The following is a 22,736-nucleotide window of genomic DNA, read 5'->3' on the forward strand; positions in this document are numbered from 1 at the left end:
GCACAGCTTCCAAAAATCATTGTACAAAACTGTCTGTGGCCATGGGAACTTCATTGGTTCACCTTAACACTGTGACTCAAATATGTTATTTGCTATGGAAATGGTGATGTAACCTAGCCAAGTTGACAGCACATGTAAACCGGGGCTGAATCAGACTGCTTGTCTACTAAAGGATACTGTGTAGGTTGAACTACTGCACTGAATATACAGGTTTGTATACAAAGTGCTCCTGCATAGTTCATGCACATACAAAGAATGGTCAGTGCTGTACCAGTCATCTCTTTGGAGAGTGGAAGGGGATTAATTGTAGGCCACTCCCACAAAATATGATCACCACCTTAAGGATGGCAACACTGACCATAGCCTTTTATGCATGGGAATTTTACCTGGGGTTCGATGCTCGCTCAACCCACACTTTTCTGTTGTGAATCCTAAAAATGCTATGCACCAGCAAAATTTCCAGCTCAAATCTGGAAGTGTCTCAGTCCCCACCCCTTGAGAGCGCTGCTTTGTAATTGGCTGTAGTGCTTACTGTGAGAAAAACATCCAGTTCCCCTCCCCCCCAGCGGAAACACAAGTGCCATGTTAAAAACCATTTCACAAAACGGAGCTCTTTAAAAGGAACGAGGGGGAGGGGAGAAACCCAAGTGTCGTTTTAAAATGCATTTTTATGTGACAAATGTCTGCTCAAAAAATACTCCAGACAAAAATCAGGAAGCATTTGAGTCCCCCCCTTGAAACTCTGCTTTGCAGTGCTTACTGTAAGAAAAACGTCCCCTCCCCCAGCTCCCCTGTTCCACACTTTGGCTTATGCTATGCACCAGCAAAGGTGCATAGCATAAGGACGGTTTGGCCCGTGCTGATCTCAGGGGAGATCGAAGAATTGGGTTTTAACAGCATCGGGAAGACCCGGATATTGCGAGAGCTGGGCATGAGGTCATCTCTAGGGGACGGAAAACTCATGCATAACTCCAAGGAGCAACTGAGTCAATCCAGGGGTGAACGTGAGTCAAAGTACCCATGCATAAAGCACCTATTTGTGGGGGAAGATGCTTTCATTACAGCCTGCTGTTCCACATAAGAATCCAAGGATTGGGGCCTGTTTGTCTAAGTATTCTGTTACAATAAAAGCATATTTCTGAAGCAGCTACAAATATTGTATAAAATCTCTTTCCAGCAGATTCTGTATCCTGTTGCCAATTTTGGTTTCCAAAACATTTATCTTTTGTTTTTGAAGTCCTTTCTCTGTTGCTTGTGGAAAAAATATAGGAGCAACAAACTGAGAAGCAGCATTCGTGGATAGAAACCCATATAATTAAAGGCTGGATTACAAATCTAAGGGAAGATAAAGAGAATGATCTTTAAAAAAAAATGCATGACCAATGTTAATGAAGTTTTCAAGGGGTTATTTCCGAGAGCTTTTCAGTTTTTCTAAACAGGATTGTTTAAAGCGCTTTGACTACTAAAGGGCATAATTTAGGATTAAAGAGGGCAAAAACGTTTCCTGACTTTTTCAAGTAGATGTCTTGTTGCAATGTTAAACATATCATTCACAAAATTATTGCTCTACTCAGAGCAGCTTTTCGTCAATTACATTTATCTCCTTATAAACTCAATGAAACATGAGTCAAAAATTATCCTGGAAACCCCAATGCCCAGTTTTATTTGGGCCCCGGGTTACTCAGCAGTTCTCCATGACAATATATAGATATAGATATATATAGTTTCTGAAATTTCTGATTTTTGTGGTATGGCACAAGGGGAAGCGTATGTGATTTTAAGGGGGTGGGGAGTCTCACTGGCCTGTCTCAAGGTTGCTTCTAAAATACAAGTATAATCATGTTAAATTGTTTTTCTTATTTATGAAGAGGGGTAAAGGAGATTGCATTAACAATAGCACGTGTTATTTCCTGGACGAGAATGTTAAACAAATTTGTTTTTACATTATGCTTTCTAATGAAAGCTGGGGAGGAAGAGTTACTAATGTTAAGTTGGCCAGAAGTATTTATTTATAAGTCTCCTGAGAGGCGAGAGTGAGTTTTAAGAGAAAAAGATCAAAACAGAAGCATTGGCGGTTTGGCAAAGAAGAGGCCACTTTGTTTTACCGCTCAAATAGATATATCTGAAAGTATTATTATAAAGCAGTTTGGATAATCACTTGAAAACCTCTCAGTTTTTTCAAAAATGCCATCAATGGGGCCTCTAAAAGTTAAGGAATTGTCTTAAAAGTTACTAATTCTGTGGCTTCCCTAGGCACAGCATCAACTGCCAGGACTGCTTGTGTAAAACCTCACTTTCAAAGGAGGCTCTACATGAAGGCTGGAGTTTGTAATAGTACTTGATGGATTACAGTCCGAAAGCTGTGATAATCCATTCAAAGTCTCCTTCGACAAATAGGGGTGGTATGATGAAGTCTAAACACTATAGTCATTGTACTCCATGCTGCAGGTCTGGGAATAAAAATCATGTCATCAATCATACTGCCTAATTGCTGGACTAGTAGCAACCCTGTTTTTCATGGGTTTAAAACCATTCTTTTTTTTAATTTTAACAGCACCACAGTGGTGTGCAGAAATCTGCTGACAGCTTGGAACATGTACCACTTCCAGGTTATACCTAAAGCATATTGGGTTGATTGTTACATTCTTGAAAGGAGCATTAAAGTCACTGGCGCAATAAAGCAAGATTACCAAAAGGAGAATGTTTAAACCACAGTGCTGACAGTCACAGCTGTTTGTTTGTTGAAATATGTTGAAGCTGAACTGCGAAGAAACGGGCAATATTTTGCACTAGGGCCCCTTGGGATTTTTCTTTCCCTCAGTAACTTGGTACTAATCTTGTCCATGTACATACATGTTGAAACGAGACTTCTAAATTTGGGATTGGGGCACATTTAATCAGGAATGGTGGTGGTCAGAAACAGTAGTGTAATGGTCAGAGTGTCAGACTAGGATCTGAGAGATACAGGTTTGCATCCCCACTGTCCCATGGAAGCTTTCTGGGTGACCTTGGGCCAGTCAAAAGCGCTTGTGAGGATAAAGCGGGGGACAGAAGAACAATGTAAGCTGCTTTGGGTCCACAGTGGGAAGAAAGGTGGGGTATAAGTAAATAAAATTGTTAAAAGTTGAACCCTGGAAGAAGGAAGAAGTCACCCAAGGAGTGTCATTGAGTGGAGGTGCTATATAATACCACAGTTTGTTTCTGGTCCTATACCATGGTTAGCTGTTGAATCTGCAGAAGCCCAAATGCAGATAGAAGACACTGTGTCTGATTTGGGGTGTTCCAAATTGGAGGGAATTACTATTGATGTTGATTACTAAATCATGAAGGAGACCTCTCTCATGGATTGAGATTTCCTCCTCATTGGACCCTGTTAGTTATCTAATCACAGTTTTCATATTCACAGTTTGGAAAAATGTCCAGATTGTCTGACAGACTGAATTTTAGAAATTAGTAGTTCAGAATCAGTCAGATAGTTGAAACGTTACTTCATTTGCTTAATTTAGTCTGTTGAGTGCATCTTAGTACAGCTTTGGTAGGTTTTTAGAGCACAGTGTTCCTACCTTTTGGAATGGATTATTAAATCTGTAACCCTTGTACAGCCCTGACTTGGATGGCCCAGGCTAGCCTGATCTCGTCAGATCTCAGAAGCTAAGCAGGGTCAGCCCTGGTTAGTATTTGGATGGGAGACCACCAAGGAATACCAGGGTTGCTATGCAGAGGAAGGCACTGGCAAACCACCTCTGTTAGTCTCTTGCCATGAAAACCCCAAAAAGGGGTTGCCATAAGTCGGCTGCGACTTGACGGCACTTCACACACACAACCCTTGTACACACATTCAATCTGGCAAGATTTGCATAGAGTGAAGACTGGGATTGCAACAGCAAGCCTTGTCCTGGTCAATGCATGTTCAGTCTATTGCCTGATTGATGTGCATAGAATCTATATGTGTGTGCATATTTGGGAACCTTACCCAGAGTAGGACTGTAGATTGTGTGGACTCTTTGTATAACTAGATGTGTGGGGCAGTAGACACAGGGAGTGGATGGGACCAGCCCTCTTTTAGTGTTCTGTCTACATAGACCAGGGGTTCCCAACATGGTGACTGTGGGTGCCATGGTACCCATCAACACCTTTCCTGGAGCCCGCCAAGTGTTTTTAGAAAGTAGCTGGGACCAGGTGGGGCTTTTGGCCAGCAAGGCTTCTGATTAGCCACTGGAGATTTGATTAGCTGTGCAGAATTACATTACTTTGGTGGCGGCAGCTGCTACCACAGTACAGGGATCTTCACCATGTAACCAAAGGTAAGTTGTGGTAGCAATTTTGTGGCTGGCTCTGCCTCCTGTGGTAGTCATTTTGTGGCTGCACCCACCACACTGTGCCAGAATTCCAAAGATAACCGCAAGCTCAAAAAGCTTGAGGACCCCTGACCTAGACTAAGCATTCTTCCATGACATTGCGCTGCCCCTGGCTTAGGTCCCAGGGTTTTTTCTTTGTGTAGAATGTGGGAATGATTCCCAGCTATTCTGCCCATCCCCACTGTGTATTCTCACTTCACCCCCACTTTGGTCTCAGAAACAAAATGGGGTTGGGTTGGCAGTGCCTGGAGGAAGGAAATGTCCCTTCCACAAGTACTGCTGCATTCACATAATTCAGAATTGCTGCACAGGTCTCTTTAGTTGTTATCTTTTTCCAAATAGGAAAGTACTGCTGGTCTAGCGAATGGTGTGACTTCAAAACATCTAAACCTCTGTGAAGGCATTCTTGGTTTTAAGAGAGTGCTTTATTCTGGTTAAATTTAATGAAGAGACTACAATACCTTTTTCTCTTCTCCAGTATTAGAGTCTGCCAATGTGTAGATTCCACTGCTTGAGAGTCCTGATTTGAATGCTTCAGCACAGTCCTTGAAGCTGATCTGTTCTTCAGTAGCCACCAAAGCATTTTTGGATGCTAAAAAAATAAACACATGAAAACCTATGAAAAATGGCTCATGTAGCTGAAAACTGTCTAAGACCTACCGCAAGGCTGACTTCACACTTTATGCCCTCAGCTGTGATGGCTGCCTTTCTCCATAAGACTCTCCTCCTCCCCCACCCCTTCCCTGTTTATTCCATGCTTGTTTTTCATCTTGTTTAGTAGTTAGGGCTCATAAATTTTGTTTGTTTAAAGTGCAGAAAACTCACGTCCAGGTTTTTAATTGTTTTTCCACACTTCTCCATCGTTGACACTTTTAGAAGCATTTTACTCAAATTTGGCAAACGTTCAGGATTTGTTTCCATGTTGTTATTGAAGCCAACATATTTCAGCTTGTTTACTTATTTGTGCACAAATTTAGATAACATCACAAGAAACATGCAGAGCTGTGGAAATTTTCTTAAAGCAATGTCTTTAGGTCTTTCAGGACTACCATGATAATAAAATGGCTCCCCCTGCAATTTCTGAAGTGTGGGATTTAGTACTGGGCATTCTGCAGGAAAGAACTCATGCCTGGGAAACTAGGGAAAGGGAAAACATGTAGCTCAGCGGAGAACACCCCTTGACGTGAAAAAGATTCAGTCTCTGGCACTTTCAGTTAAAAGATCTCACATAGTGGATGTTCTCTGTTTGAGACTCTGGGAAGCTTGTGAAAGGCAGAGTGCTAAGTCAGATAGACCAATGGTCTGCCTCTGGTTAAGAAAGCTTCATATGGCTATACGAACTAAATCACCAGAGAGACTCCTCAAAAATCTCAAAAGCCAAAATTAGGAGTTTTTCAGTGCCCCACTGGTGAGTCATTTTTGCTCCTGCTATCCCAGACTAAAAGAGTTAGCTTCTGCTTCCTCAAAGGGTTGATTCTAATGGAATAACTGGAATTGACTGTGGGAGACACTGGTTCTCTGGGATTGCTGTCACAGGGTGACCTGCTGGCTTGTCCTTCTCAAAACCACTCTGTTATGAGATTGAGCACCCACAATTGGAAGTAGGTTAACCAGACTTTACACTGGGGCCAAACCTCAGGGTAGCTTTGGCTCTGGATGCCCTTCTTTATATCTATATTAATAGGGAATCCAGTTGCAAGTGAGAGTAAAAAACCGACCTCGGTCTCTGCATGCCTGGTATAATTTTACTTTGTGTTAAGAAAGAAGCTGAGGGAAATGGGGAGGTGATGGAGAGAGGGTATGTTAACCAAGATGAAATTGTTTCTTGCTAGAACAGAGTGTTCTGCTTCACTTACGGTTTGGTGTAGAAATCATGAAGAACAAGTTCTGAACGGTCTCCCTTAGATCATGCTGCTGTTTTTGCAGAAAGGAGTTGTTAGCTGTGGCTGTGACCAGCTGTTTCTCTAGTTCTTCTATTACGGAGTTTTGTCTGGACACTATTGACTGTAGCTTATCTTTTTCATCCTTCATTGATTGTAGCTGAAGCATGTGCTTGTCTTCCATGTCAAGGACTTTTTTTTCTAAAAAGCTAACAAACAATTTCAAAACCATTGGGACTCATGCGGCATTTCTATTTCCCTTAACACAGAAAGAGCATTCAGCCAGTTAAGAAACCATTGGCAGTCCGCTGTAAGTCCAGTTATTGCTTACCATAGCAAGTATTTTGTGTGGTGAATAGTTTTGGATTCCAGTGTGGGTTAACTACAGCAATATTTTTGGAGAACACCAGGACTTCGAGCGTCCTGTGCTAAGAAAATTAAAATTATCTGCTCAGGCAATCTAAATTCTGTGTGGGATATAAATTATGTAAATTGAGCAGATTTGCATAGTGCCTTGTACACTGCATACCTTTACAATATTTACAGTCAAGCCCCATCCCAAACACTGGTACAACTAGAATGACATTATACATGCTAGAGTTCTAATGTTACCCTGAAGAATAGATATTCCTTTTTGGAGCACTCTGTTTTTCTACCACATATATTAAGAAAAACTTTTACAGTGCATGCTCCAAACAAAAGAAATTCCTTTTAATTATTTGTTACTTTTTAAGTAGGCAACAATATGCTATTTGGAATATTCAAATGCTGTTCTTACTCTTACCACAATAAATGACGACGTAAAATTTAATCCCTGTTTACTTTGCTCCTCTTGGGTAAAGAATATTGTTTGTATAAAACAAACCTTGGGGGCGCATACACAAATATAGCCGGATAGTGAAGACAAATGTGAAAACATGCCCTTTCCCCCCTATTCCAGTGTTTACCAGAAATGAAAAGTTCTTTCAGCATAGAGATCCTACTGAAAATATAATTTGCTAATTTTAAAATTCAGCTGCACATTGTACTACGTAAACAGTCAGGTTGTCCTGCAATTCAACACTTTTTCTTCAATTAAGCAAACAGCTTGCATTTTCATACGCTATAACTTGGCTAAAACTGAGAACAATGAAACAACAGGTAAAATCGTCTTCTGCTCACTAATGAGAACTTAGCATTCGTAACCGATTTATAGTATGAGAGAATAAAGGTGGATTCTTTTCAGTGGCCAACGGGAAGCCAAACAAAATACTCATAGAGCAAACCAAAACTGCAGTTCACCTCTCTGCACCAGTTGGCCTAATGTGATCCTAGCTCAGCAAGAAATGTTAATAGCGCAGTTGGCCAGCTGTCACTCAAATATTTTAGATAAATAAAAAGAAACTTTGTGTCCTTTGATGTTGTTCAGTGAATATGGAAGCAGTCAGGGATCATGTCTGACTCTCAGCAAATGGAAAGGAACGCTTTGGCCAAGACTAACCAAATATTTATCTCTTTGGGGGATTAAAAATGACAGCAAATTTTTGTGGCCTCCAGTGCAGCTGGATGGTCTCATTTTGTCCAGCAAATGGGAATGGCAAGTTTCACTGCATGTGTATGGTTGGTAAAATCTTGTTGAATTGTTGAATTGAATAGTGGTTAAAAAAACGGTGAATAGAGTAGCAGTTCTGCACTAACTGCATCATGCTATTGAGGGGGAAAACAGTGATGGGACTTTTAGCCATCTGATCAAGGGATCAGTTATTTTCCCCTGTATCAGCCAGCCTAGAAGGCAATTCCTGTTGGTTCTAAGGGAGTTTTCCTTTGCCCTCTGAATGGGGAGGCAATTCCTAGGCCAATGCATATACTAAGTTCAGCATTTGTTGATGGCGCCTGTGTTCTAGGAAAGCTACACTTCTAAAACCAGGGCAGTATATATTGCCCCCTTATTTTAAAAAATATTTAATTGCATTGACTGCATTGCCTAAGAAAAATCCTTTTCCAAAGTTCATAAAACTTTGTGACAGCAATTATGGTATGGATCTAAGGGGAAGCTGTTTTAGTCTGTTGTAGCAAAATTACACAGGAGTCAAGTGGCACCTTGAAGACTAATAAAGTTTATTTCAGAATAAGCTCTGACTTAATAAATGGGGGCCTTTAGCACTCCACCGAGCAAAGTTTGAAGCCTTCTTCCGACCCAGGGAGTCTTCCTCCAACTTAAGTGTATGTTCTGTTGGAAAAGGCTTGCAGGAAGGCATCTTGGAAGAAGGTTAAATCCCTGCCATTTGGTTAGTCTCTAAGGTGCTATCTTGCTTTCTATTGTAAGTATGAGAGAGAGTGCCAGACAAGGATCTGAGATATCAAGTTCAAATCGTGAAGCTTGCTGTGTGGCCTTGAGCCTGATGCATGTATGCACTTTCTCTTTCTACTTAACCTACCTCACAGGATTGTTGTGAGCATAAGTTGGGGAAGGCTGAACCAAGTATGCAGTTCTGAGATCCTTGGAGGAAGGGTGGCATAAAATGTAAGATATTGGTTTTCTTAGTAACAGCAGCTGCTTGTAAATGAACTGAAGGGGGAAAAACAAGTTTTGGAGCAGATTTTTGTAAGGATCAAGTTTGTCTAAATTGCTTAGTTGAAGTAAGCTAGGGAAAGCTTGGGCATCAATTCGGTACAGACTTATTTGTACTTCTCACACTTATTTTGCTGTGACCCAAGTTCTTGCACACTGTGCTTCACGTGTATACAATGGTTTGAGCATGAAAGTAGCTGCTCATCTTTTGTCATATTTCAAAACCTTCAGTATCTTTATGTTATTTCATCCTCAGTCCATTTCTGTCTACCAAAATAAAGGCTTCCAGTGTGTTTAAGACTAATGCAGCTAGTCTATGCAACTGTATGCATTCCTGCTTGGGAGTAAAAGGACAGCTGAGATAAACAATACAAAGCAGGATAGCAAGAGTTGTTACCTGTTTTTCTCTTGCAGTTTGCCGATCTCACCGGTCTGATCCGAAATTTGCCTTTCTAGTCTGCTAGTTGAAAGGGAATGTGCCAGGAGTTGAAGTTCCAGCCTTGTTGTCTGATTCAGCACCTGCAGTTTGGGAAATGAGATTCTGAATCACATTTGCCGATTCAAGACAACTTACAACTTAATCATATTCTAAAATACAAGTTGTCAAACTAACTGAAATAAAGTAGCATGTCTGCCATGCTTAAGATTTGTGCCTATGCATGTACTTTCAAGCTTTAACACAGGCAGTAGAATTACTGTAACCCTTATTGCCTGGATGAGAGGAAAACCATACGTTTCCAAAGATTTGTTAACTGTGAGCGATAGTTCCTTATGCCATCATTGTTGCAAGCTTATAAATCCAATATCTAATGTGGCAACGTTGACCTCCATACAAATGTATGGAGGACATATAAGCACATCCATAAACATAGCTGTTTCAATCTGGTTGTGATTTTCTGTGATTACAGTGGCTTCCCCCACCACCACCAGCTGCCACACTTACAGGGACTGCTTCCAAACTGCTGTGATTGGATCAGTCAATGGGCTGAGTTGCATGTTATGGTCTCTGGCCTGAATTCTCCTAATTGCTTCACTTTTGGCTACAGTACCAGACCATTCAGCAGAAGAGTAAGTTACCCTTTCCCATGCTGGAGAAAAGTTGTATGTTACTGAACAAGTGGCTGTTTTTGTATGCGTAACCAATGAGACTGGATCCTAGACACTTAAAGAATTACATTTGTACATGATAACCAAATATACAAGTATTGCATTTTGTTTTGATGACTGCATTATAGTACTGTTAGAGGTCAGTTGAGTATATAATATAACAGAATTTTAGAACTGTTTTTTGTTGGTGGAAGCACTTCTGACAGTAGAGAAGAGGGGGCAATTTTTGGTAGTTCCCCTTTACCAGACCTCCATTTTGGCCTCATTCTGTTTCTAAGCATCCACTGCCCCCAGGTGCATGATTTCAGGGGAGCTCAGCATTTCTGACAGCAGAGCAGAATAAGAAAGTTCATTTCCAGTACTGCCATTCTACTCATAGGGTTGGATCAGTACTAAATTTTGGAATGGTACTTACCTACCCCCCCTCCCCATTTGCAGGCACGGGCTTCCACAGAATGCTACTCCTGGGCAGGCCTCTGAGGGTCAACTGCCTACATCGCTTGGAGTGGACTTCAATCAGTATCAGGCACCTAAGATGTTCAGCTGGTTTCATGATGATTTGTGTTCGTTTTTACCACAGCCCTTGAATTAGTCACAGTGTGGTCCCAAATTATAAAAGGAAATTAAGGCTGAAAGATCCCCGACTCCCCTGAAACTATCCAGTAAGAGTGTGGCTAACCTAGTTTCTGAGTCCCATATTCTAGAAGTAAGAGATCATTAGCTCATAATTGTGGTTAAAACTCCAGTATTTTATCATCTAGAGAGAAATTCCAGCATAGTAAATTTCCTTACAATAGTCACCCAGTTTATGCAGCAACCTTCTAAGACCTATACATGTAAGGGAGACCAGAGCCGTATCATCAGCATATAAAAAATATTTTCTGAGAGTCTAAAGAGGGAGAAACGAACTCAGAGCTTTGGGATGATGTCATTTAGATATAAATTAAACAGCAAGGGGGGCAAAACACACTCCTCTTTTATTCCTCTGGTAATTGGGATTTCCTCCATTAAAAGAACCTGAGGTACCCACCCTAATTTTTGCAGAGATGTTAGTGTACAGTTCCTGTAGCAGAAATAATACGTGTTTATGTTTATGCCAACCAACTTCGTCCAAAGGCATTCTCTATCAATAGAGTCAAAGGCAGATCTACGAAGGCCACATACAGGGATGGAGTTGGGTCCTTAATACTTTGAAAGGCTAGTTGGTAAAGAATTTGACAGTGATCGATAATACATTGCCCTTTTCTAAAGCCTGTTTGCTCAAAATGGATAACATGGTAGGAAGCCTCCCAATCCTCCAACTTGAGAAGAACTACAGTATATAGTTTGGCAGCTATGTCCAGCAGGCTTATTGAACAATAATTCTGGGGGTCCATTTTACTCCCCCTTTTAAATACAGGAACTACAATACTCAATTTACACCCCGCGGGGATAACACCTGTTGAATTTACCTGGGTGAATAGGGTGGCTAAAATAGATGCCCACCAATCAGGAAAGAGCTTAAACAACTCTGGGGGAATCCAGCCCTCACCAGGGGACTTTCCAGAAGTGAGGGATGCAATAAAACCCCTGAGGTCAGTCTCGGTGACAGGAGGCCATTGTGGCAAAATGGACAAATCACAAAGCGGTTCCTGTCCTAATGCCTCATACTTCAGAATACTAAGCAGTGGCAACATAACAAAAAAAATGAACATGCTCTGTCATCTTAGAGGAGATAATTGGTTTGTAATGGCAAGAGAATTTCTCACTAAGACCCTGCTTTAAAAGGATACATTGTTTGGGCTCTTTAGAAAATAACTTTATATTTCATAGGAAATGTTGTCTCCAGTATGGTCACAGTGTACATAGATAAGAGCATTAGGTGTGTGGGTTTTTTGCAGCCCGTATGTGTGTGTGTGTGTGTGCTGCTTTCTGTTGTTTGTACTGAATCATGTCATAGTTTGTTTTATCTGCTCCTTGTGCAGGTTCCGTTTTAGGTCTCAAGAATAGCATCTGTTCCTATGAATGAGGAAGAGACTCTGTCATGTGGAATGTTGCTTTGCATTGCAATCTGCTGTGTGTCCTTTAGTCCATATCACTTTTTTCATTGTATTTTAAATCAACTGTTTGAATTCATCAAATTCTGGCTTGAGTTGGAAGGAAGACTTTATTACTCACATCCTTCATACTGAGCAATTGCTCAGGACATGATTTCACACTTAAGTGCATTTCCGAATTGCTGCCAAAGGATTGGTGTCTCTGGAAGAACAGTCATTTAGGTAATCCCCTTGTGATATTAATTAAACTTTTTACCCCAGTTAATAGTAGAAATGTTCAGCTTCCAAGCTGAAGCTGGTTATAAAAGCATCCTTCAGGTTTACTAGTCTGTAGTAGTAAAATATTGCATATTGACTGAAACTGATTCAAAAGGATTTTGCTACTATTTACTGTTTTCTAAAAATATGCACTTGTTCCTGGAGCAGGTCTAATATATACCTCATATTGCTCCAAAATAAATATCTAAATTTGCTGTCTATAGTGAAACATACCAAAACAGTAGTTCTAGACATGCAGGGTAAAGTGGTAGAATTGTTGAGCTGGTAGAATGGTCCGAACCACTTCATTCTGGGGTGCCACCTTTTTATTAGTCTTTCATGTAAAAACTCCCAGAAAATTAAGGGAAATACCCAGCACATCAAGGAGAAAAGATCTATCCATAGCCCTTTGCATGCACTGCTAGATTTCTGCTTACAAGGAATTATTAGCATTGGGGAATTTTGAAAAAAATGTCATCCCTCACCTTTGATTTGAAGTGGTATAGTCCATTCTGCCACCTCACTCTGCTGTGTGTGTAGACTGGGCCCTATACATCTTCTTTTCCCCTCATACCTGCAGTCTTAACTGGCGTGGTCCAGAATTCTACTCCTCATTCTGTATAATTTAAGGAAAGGTGCTCAGTTTTATGCTAATCTAAAATGTTCAAAAAAAATTAAAAACAGGCTTTCAGATAAGCTCTGTGCTAAGAAAAGAGGTTTGGTCCTCAGTGAAAGATCTGAAAAACTATTCTAGTGATACACAAAATGATTCATGCAAACTCATTCCACTTTGTCAGGAATGTAAAGAACTTGCAATGCATTTATTATTTCAGAATGTTCATAGTGTTTGTTCAGTAAGTATAATAGCTGTGGTTACTCCATAATGGCCACACTGTTCGATTTATTTGACTTGAGATCTATAAAAGATGATTTTTTTCAGTTGAAGTATGGGAACCTCTCTGTTCTCCTTTAGGAACCACAACTGATTTGGGACTTGGACATCAACTTGAAAAAAAATGTAACAATTTATTTTTCTTTGTAGCTTCCTGTTATTCCCTAACCTTTCTCCCACTCAGTTCAATCTCTTGATTTATCCTGCAGTTAACACTTGAAACCCTAGCATTTATGCAATTTCCTCCCAGATGGTGAAATCTTATGCCAGGGTGCTCAACTTGGGCCTGTCTGACAGCTACTTGAGTGCTGACCTGAGGGCCACAGGAGATGCTGGCTAAGTGGGGGCTGGATTTGTATACAGGTTGAGATCACAGCTTGCACATGATAGGCAGAGTTTGGGCTTGGACCAAATCACTTCCACCCAGTTTCAGTTCCCACTTGGTGGGGGGGTGGGCAGAATGGGAATAAGAGCGACCAGCTCAGCAGGACTTCAGCAAGGCAGAGTGCCAAGACTTCAAATCAAAAGGCTATAGTACATCTCCCAGGGCAAACATTTGAAAGGGCCATACTGGAACAGGAAGTACATATAATTGCCTTTTCCCAATGGTGTTCATTCCTTTTCTGATGCCTGGATATTGCCCAATGGTTCCAGTACACCCCACATCTTCTACCGTAATCCTCTAGCACATATGTCCATTTTGGGGTGGCTTCTAAGAGAATTGGCTGCAGCGCCCAAGCATAAAAAATGCTTCTCCGTGTCCTTTGTGCTGTCACAAGTTTGGATCCAGTGAAGCATGACTAGAAAGGACGCAAGCAACAGCGCAAGGTCTAGTGCAACCAATAGTGCTTAACTGATCAAAGAATACCTTCCATGGTGTCTTGTGCATGTCAGACAGAAAGTTTGGATCCATTCATTTTATATTAGTGTAAGCAGCCCACGAGGTTTATTTTTTAGTGCTTCAAAGGCAGCTGCACACATGGCAATGCTCCAGGGGATCGAACCCACTGAGATTATTTCTGATATCTCTTTGACTGCTTTTTGTAGCCACCTCATATTGGAGCTCTGGGGAAAGAGAAGGTTGGGGAACAATCCGCTTCAGCCAGCAGAGATCTGGTAGGATCCAACCCGTAACTTGTGCTACTAACACCACCACCTAATTGCCATCTCCTTTAAGACATCAAAAGCTCAATTTTATAAGCTGGATGGTTCCCATGTAACTGTAGAGGTAACGTTTTCCAGGGCAAAGAACAAACATTAACCCTTGAAATATAAGGCACATCACTCTCTTGCTACAGAATTAGTTCAGGTTGGACAGTTGCTACTTACATGTGCTTCAACGTCAGTTAATTTGCGAGTCTGTTCAGCTGTTTGATTTAGCAGGTTGGTGCCAATTTCAATCATGACTGCAGTCTGATTCTGTACTGCATTCTGCTGGATCTCTACCATTTCTTTTTTCATGTTGTCCTGGATATAACTTTCAAGCTGCATAATAGAAGAGAGAGAATGTTTCTGTTTTTGTATTGTTTTGTTTGTGTGTGAATATGTTCTGGGCAGAATGCAAAGCATTGCTTCCACCTTCAGATGCGACCACTTCACAGTGGGCTTTTATTTTTGTCCAAGTAGGATCTCCTGTGGCAAGCTAGTGATTAGCAAGTAGAAATTCATGTGACACCATGTGGCCTCCCAGTATCTACTGCAGACATGAGAAAGGTATACAAAGGAAATTGCAACAGACATACAAGTTGCTAGAAGTCAAGTGGGGGGGGGGGGGCAGGAGAGAATTATCCCACTATTCTCCATCACGTCTTCAAAGTGAGTCTCTAGTAAGTACTAGATACTAATCAGCAGAAGAAGTGGTACCCAGGATTAAGAGTAGGGTTTCCAGCTCCAAGTTGGCAAATACTTGGGGATTTTTGGGGCGGAGCCTGAGGAGGGCAGGGTTTGGGGAGGGGAGGGACTTCAATGCCATAGAGTCCAATTGCCAAACTGGCCATTTTCTCCAGGTGAACTGAACTCATATCAGTTGTAACAGAAGGAGATCTCCAGCTAGTACCTGGAGGTTGGCAACCCTAGTTAAGAGTCATATCCTGTTGCGCTGGTCTGGACATGCTATTAAACTGAAGAGCACTGAAATGGGCAGTGGTTATTTCAAGATTTGGCTTTCCTGGTGCTTCCCACCATTGTTGCCTCCAGTGGAGTTGCACTGGTGTTAGCAACAGTGGGAGTATTGCTCAAGTGATGAGGGTAGACAAAGGCAAAAGGGTTTAGTCACCTTCCTGAATCAAGAGTACAAATCTTTAAAAGTATTTCATACCTACATTGTTAGAGATTAGACAAGAAGTCTGGTATGCTCCAACAATGCTGTTTGTTACGTGAACCTTTCCGACAAACAAAAACATAAAAAGCGAGGCTGACAATGTCTTCCTTCTAGGAATGCTAAAAAACACACACACACAAAAACCCGGGTGTTTTTTTTTCTAAGTGATCTCAAGGCCTGTTCTCATAACCACTTCAGCTTAAGTAGCCAGTGGCATATTCACAGCTGGAATGGTTTGTTTTAAGCTTAGGTGTTAACATCAGGGTGGATTTAAATCAAAATGATTTCAGGCTTGATTTAAATCATGGTTTTCTACATGTAAAGACTCATTTTTGCTGGTATAATCTTAATATTCACAACCAGATGAAGGTTTCATTTTTAGAATAATAACTTTTCAGATTAGTTTTACAGTTATATCAAAAATTACTGATTTGATTATACTACTAGAAATACAGTACATAGATAGTTCACCTCATAATAATTTCATAATTATCTATCTCCAGTTTCATTTGGGCCACCAGGCCTTGCATTTCTTTGTTGCAGTGTTTGCATTGTGCATTCATGCATGCTTTACCCATAGGTAGAGGAACTTCATTAAAATATTCCCAAACTGGGTCTCTTTTACGGCCTGCTGCCATTATAGGTTGTCTCCTCCAAGGAGAGAATAATATGATAAACCTCAAGCTATACGCACAAAGATCCCAAGGCTTGTGGAATATTCTGCTCAAAAAGTGTCACTTTCATTTTCACTGCTTGCCCCTTCCTCCTAACACTTAGATCCTTGTACAGATCTATTCCACTCCAAACAATCTTCTATCATTGAACTTCTTGAAATTTTAATTTATTTCTATACTGACTAACAGTACAAGGCTCTTGAGGTGGGTTATAGTATTATGAAAATCATTATGAAAGCAATAGCACTGTTACAGAGAACAATATTTAAACTGTAACAACAGTACAACAAAGGTCAAACACAGCAATAAATGCAGCAATAAAAAAGCTCTAATTAGCAGCTCTAATTTCTACAGTTAGTTCCCGAAGCACTGGATTGGCAGCTCTCAGTTCTGAAGAGATAACAAATACATTGTTTAATTTCAAGAGAGGAAAACTTACCATGCAATCAACAAGGGGTGGGGGGAAATGAAACTGCATAGGACTAGGCGTGACCCCTATGCCAGCGTCGGTGCCACTTGCACCGTGGAAACTGGCACGGATGCTGGTGTAGGGCAACCATTTCTGCATTGGGATGCATTTGAAAATTGTACAAATGAAAATGCATTTTTTAAAATTGTCATAATTCCCACTTGCAAAAAAACCATCCACAGGTTTTGCAGAGTGGAACTTCCCCCTCTTGCTGTGGGCTGTTGAGCCCCATAAATTTTATTCAGTGTGGGGGGAGAGTTGGCAGTTCTCAGGAATATCATCGAGTGCATAGTGAGGGTTTGCACTGGGGGGTGGAAATATAGGACAGTTTCAAACGCTTTGTCAAACAGTGTCTTGGAGTTTTAAAGAAATAACAGATCTAACATATACCATTTTTGGCACTGGAGTCTGAGCTATATTAATGATTTTTTTTAAAAAAAGATATATTTGCCAACTCCTATTTCAAGTGAAAATACTTCTAGCTCGTTGTTTAAGTCTATTGCATAGAACACGTCAGCCCCCAGACTAACAAATTGCTTGTGCTTTTAACAGAGACGTCTTCGTTATTCTTCATCCAGGTGGAGTTATAAAAGCAATCTTGATTTTGCCTTCCTCGATGCTTTCCCCATAACGTAACAAAGCATATGTATTCTTGGGGGCTTCAGTTACGTATACAGCTTGTCATTTTTCCCAACTGAGTGTTACCTTGGATGCCTGGCATAAGTAAACATTACAATACATGATCCAGATCACTGCCTGACAAAATGCCTGGCTGAGACATTACTAAAAATTAACACTGAAAATGTTCTGTGGAGGAAGATGGGGAAGAGCCCAGTCATGTTCTCCATTCTGAAGGGTTTTGACATTACATTCATATGTGATGTAGCAGCATTGATCTAAAATGTGATCTAAAATGAGCTCCATTCCTGAATATTCCCGCTGGAAAGTAAATCTCACTAACAATTGAAAGAAAACAGTACATATCAGATTGTAGCCTAGGTATAGATTCTCGTAGTGGTGCTGTTACTTGCTATCCAGGTTAAAGAGATTTCAAAATTGGGTAAGATGTTTAATATTAAAGCAAGTATTGCAATTATATTAAACTTAGTTTAAAGACCATAGTACCAATCAAGGGGAAGCTGAGGGAATTATATAGAAAGGGACCATATAGAAAGGGACCATCACTGATATTCTCCATGGCCTTGCATTGTGTATTGTTGCAATGAGAACTTTAGTATGTAAACACAAGTGATGCATATCAAGTATAATCCACTGATTAGTTGAACTGCCCTGTCCTTAGGCCAATGTATTGTGTTGGAAGTATAAGAGACTAACTGCCATACTATGCAGAGTTGTTCTAGTCTAAGCCCAATGAGACTAAGTGCAATCTTATGTGAAGTTATTCAACTCTCAACCCAGTGGACTTCAACTGCAGCAACTCTGTTGTTGCACTGAAATTAATCTCAAACACAAGTGGTTTTGCCTGAATGGTTTGTGGCGTGCCTGCTGTCAATGGAAGAATCATGAATGACTGTTCATTTTTGATCACTTCTGTGATTGCAAAACAAAACAATCTCTTTGAAATATGGGGGAAATTCTAGTTACGCATATTTTTATGATGGGAGAAAAACATAGTTTTAAGATGCTTCTTAACTGTGTCCTCACACTACTCTAATGTTATACACTTCCCATTCTCTTTCACGTTGCCTAAAAGTGAGAGAAGAATAACATTTTCAAATTTCACTTTTTACAATGAGAGCCTATTTAGTTAATTTTTACCCATTTTATTTTAAAATCTCTTAACATTACAGTAAGTTTGGTTTTGCTTTTGAGTATGGTCGTATACATTTTCAGGGAAATGGAAAGGCAGAACAAGTATACACCTTCAGGCTGAAAGAGAGTCAATTGAAAGCTGGTTATAGTTCGGACAGGAAGTCCCTGTAGACTTCTGTTGTTTGTCAAGAAAAAACAATTCTCTTGAGAATGCCGGTGGGAATGCTAGAGAAGCCTGCAGTCTTAGTTTTATACACAGCCCTGCTGAGAGTGTCTCTGTCAGTCCAGACCTCCAGCTAAGCTGTCCTCTCTTATCTCCCCTTCCTGTCAACAAACAAAAAGGCAAAAGGACCAACTTAAATGAATAATAGACAGACACTGAGATAGATTAGAAAATGCTCTTGACAGAGAAAGTAGGCATTCTTTCTCTACTGAAAGTTGAGGTGATACCTCCTAGAACAGTCAATAAAGATGAGTATACTGTGCAAAAAATTGCCTTAATGGTTGCCACCTGTGTGCTCAATGAAAAGGAAATCTAGAGTCTTTGAAGTGAAAGGAATCTGCTATTTTAAATTGGCTATTTTTAAATTTTTCATTACTGTAGCTTAAGTCTGGCTGTTTATTAGAAAGCACACTCTTGGGAACATTATAGGCTTTGTAAATTGGCTATTTCTGTGCTGCCTCACCAGAACAAGCCGCTCAGGGCAGCTCTTTGATAGTCTCTTTTGATGGTCCTCCACAAACAGTGATTGTTGTGAATTGACATTCACTGTGACCCATAAATGGTAAAAGTATAAATGATATAAGCTGATTTAAAAACTGAAAGAACTTCAAGTGCAACTCGCAAACAAAAGTAATGTATTAAGACCAACCAAAACACCACAGAAATGATGTGTAAGCTTTTGAGTTACTCTGGAAGTCTGTGTTAAGCTGGTGACCACACTACCTCCAGTCGTGATGTAACCAGTATGATCTACTAACTGCCTCAAATCTTATTAATGTCTATGCAAGATGTGGCAGCTACTGTTTTTTATATTGTGTGGTGATATATTCACCACTTAAAGAAGGGTACTTGTACAAGGTACATCTATCACACTTTGGTAGCAAAGGAACAACACTTCGGTCACTACTGTTATTTGGAAGTACAATATTCTTCATATGTATGCTGCCTATGCATGATTGAGATTACCATAAACAGTAAAAAAAAAAAACAGTGGCTACGGAATCCTGAAAATAGGTACAAATGCTCCCACGCTTATGAAGTGATGTTTATATCTGGAATTTTCTTTCTTTTTTCAAATAACACTTGGTACACACAAGTCCAATTTCATATCATACCATGCAAGTGAGCCTTGGAGTTTTAAAAAGAAGTGTAAAAGCCAAATGGTGTCCTTGTCATTTGAGAACTGATCCAAAATCAGCAAGTATCCATGTGGGAAATCATTTTCTGATGTAAAAAAAAAAGTACCCTTCTTCTGAGTAACAGGCCAAGCTCAGGTTATGAAGAGTCCCATGCATATGTTCAAGCACTTCTGCTGCACATGAGTGGTTATTCCAGATTTATAATGGAAATGGTTTTCTTTGGAATGCTGGGTACTATGTAAAATGGGAAGTGAGAAAAAACATCTCCAGTACATAACCATATTTCTAGCGTATCCAACAGTATCTATGTGAAAAATCTTGACCTCTTAGGAGTTTCACAGCATTCCAAATATTTAGAATATTCCTTTAAGTTCTGCCTTTGAACAAAATGTGCGTGAGAATCCAACAGTTCTCAACTGGCAGTGTGCCAGTTTTAATGTATAATGTTTTTCAACATTCCACATATTGAAAGCTTGATGACAGTCCCTTAAAAGTAAATTAAATTTCATTATGAGCAGTATGCATTGTTATATTCCCTCCAGTATCATGTTAGTAGTTGCAGATATTTCTCTGTATAGCACAAACCATCTTCTGTAGAATGTTTTCCTTCAATGTAGTATTGGCCAACACCTGCAGGAGACTAGGGGTTTGAGCCAGAAGGTAAGAGGATGGACTATACCGCTTCAGACTGGACGTAGGGGAACAAATTGTTCAAGGTTTCGTTTGCAGACAGTTGTTGACCAAGTAGAAGACTAGCAAAGAGGATCCGGAATAGAATCTATTCCTTCTGAGGTGCACATTGTTTTACTTGCAAAGATTTTGTTTAAAAATGAAGGCAGATTTCTTAACAGGTGTTTGGTCACCCCAAAATGAGGTGAGCATCCAGCTGTCTGAAATGATATGGTCCATTCTGCCAAGTCCTATTGCATGTATAGACCAGGGCATAGAATAGAATTGTGAGAATATTAAAATCCTACCACTGAAGAGAAAACTGAAACAACTTCTCTGCCTCTGAAAGATAGTATGGCGTCAGAAGGAAACTACTCCAATATCAGAAATATCCTTTTTCATGGTCACAAAAAGGACAAAACAGTTTCCTTTGATTAGCATTGGAATAACGTAAATCAGAACCCGCAATCAGCATACCCAGCTGGTATTTTTACCACCTTAGTTTACTTTGAAATGTGGTCACCTCTTGGTCAAAACTACTGTAAACCTGTTCACCTTTTAGAAATAAGAGGAAATCCATTTAGTGTATCTGGTTCAAGTGAACTTTAATGTCTTTTTCGTTCAATGGCATGCTTTACTGATGTCAGTGAAAGACCTAATGAGTTTTGTCTCTGAAAAGGAGGTACAAATGATGTCGGCTAAAGATGAGAAGATTTTAAAGCAGGGGTGGGGAACCTCAGCCCCGGGGGCCGTATGCGGCCCCCGAGGACATTTTTTGTGGCCCTCCGGAGCTCCGGGGCCCTGCTACAGAGGTGGGGCGCAGGGCGGCCCTCCCAGAGGGTGTTCCTGGCTTACAGTGGTGCTGCGGCGCCCTTTGGACCTCCTCTCGCCGACTGTCGGCTGTTGAGCAGCGAGAGGGAGGGGGAAAGAGGCTGGCGGCTCCCGGCGGCAGAGCATGCATGCAGGAGCCGATCGGGCTTCGGGGGGGCCTTTTGTGGACTCTGGGGAGGAGAGTGTCAACATATGTCAAAGTTATGCCTAGTCTGCAGTTTGCTAAACAGATCGTACTGATCAGAGTGACAGCTAGGTCATGTGATGATGCTAGTCTGATCCAGTTTGTACAGCCAGGAATGGGGATTTCCAGAATGACTCATCTCAGGTGAACTGTGATTGGTCATAAATGTGTATATAAGTCTGTATAGTGAATGTAAGTTACCTCTTGCCTGAAATATATATGCTGATGCTCAGAGCTGTGAATGTTAACAGCCAAAGGACTCTGTGTAGATATTGTAAATAAACTGTACATAGCAGAACTGCATGGTGTGAAGTTGCTACCAGGTAAACTCCTGAAGTCCAGACAAGCTGTGCGCGACAGAGAGGGCATGGAGACTGGGGCCCGGTCGCACGGGGCCAGCATGCGCGGGTGTGTGTGGGGGGAGGCTTTTCTCTCTTTTCTTCCTCTTTTTCTGTCACTTTCTCCTTTCTCTCCCTCTCTTTCTCCCTCTTTTTCTGTCTCTTTCTTTGTCTCCCTCCATCCTTTTCTTTGTCTCCCTCCGTCCTTTTCTTTGTCTCCCTTCGTCCTTTTCTTTCTGTCTCCCTCTCTCTCCATTTCTTTCTCCCTTTCTCCCTCCCTCCCTTTTCCTCTTTCTCTGTTTTCCTTCCTCCCTTGCCGATCGACTGTGGGCTGCGCCCCCCTGGCACCTCGTTTGCTTGGGCCCACTGCTGGCTGCCCTTCCGCCTGGGAGGGGGGAGTGGGGGCACCCTGCAGGCCTTCTCTGTGTGGCCTCCCCTAGGGTTGCCAACCTCCAGATGGTGGCTGGAGACCTGGCAACCCTAGCCTCTTTCCCCCCCCCACCGGGAGATCTACACCTGGTATGGCCCCTGAATGATGTCATAAATGTGCAAATGGCCCTTGGCAGGAAAAAGGTTCCCCACCCCTGTTTTAAAGCACCTGTTTTTACTGTGAAAGAGAAGCTCAGTGAGAGTTTGGTTCCTTGAATGTCCGAGGGAGTCCATTGCACTTCATGTGGCATCAGTTCCTCAAGATTAGTTAAAATAAGCTACAATGCATTATACCGCAGTTTTTGTGTACTCAAATTAACTGATATGCTTCACTTTTGCTTCTGTTAGAAGGCCGTGCCTTTGATGTTTACAATATTAATAGGATTAAGTGGGCTCCATCATAGGCTTATGGGTTTGTCACTGGCTTTTTGTACAAAAATAATCACATTTTACCTGGATTAGCAAGTTGTTCTGGTTTTGTAAGAAATAGGATGAAATTTGGCTAGAAAGGATCTTGGCCATTTCTTTGTACAAAGCGGAGTTAATGGCTAACTTGCATGTATATTGTGATGTAATGTGGATATGTGTGATTTCATCATGTCTTG

General features: G+C 41.0%; 2 protein-coding genes across 2 annotated transcripts in view; one reads left to right on the forward strand and one right to left on the reverse strand.

Annotated features, from left to right (window-relative positions):
• MCPH1 (microcephalin 1) overlaps positions 1-22,736 on the forward strand; it is a 118,845-nt gene that overhangs the window by 50,709 nt on the left and 45,400 nt on the right. The gene's annotated exons all lie outside the window — the stretch shown is intronic.
• Positions 1-22,736, reverse strand: part of ANGPT2 (angiopoietin 2) — a 36,643-nt gene that overhangs the window by 5,341 nt on the left and 8,566 nt on the right. Inside the window, exons 2-5 of the mRNA XM_056856257.1 lie at positions 14,412-14,567; positions 9,187-9,308; positions 6,215-6,447; positions 4,820-4,950 (exon numbers count right to left, since the gene is read on the reverse strand). Coding sequence (XP_056712235.1) covers positions 4,820-4,950; positions 6,215-6,447; positions 9,187-9,308; positions 14,412-14,567 — 642 coding nt within the window. The remainder of the gene's footprint in view (positions 1-4,819; positions 4,951-6,214; positions 6,448-9,186; positions 9,309-14,411; positions 14,568-22,736) is intronic.

The sequence above is a fragment of the Euleptes europaea genome, chromosome 10 (assembly GCF_029931775.1).
Source record: "Euleptes europaea isolate rEulEur1 chromosome 10, rEulEur1.hap1, whole genome shotgun sequence".
Lineage (NCBI taxonomy): Eukaryota > Metazoa > Chordata > Lepidosauria > Squamata > Sphaerodactylidae > Euleptes > Euleptes europaea.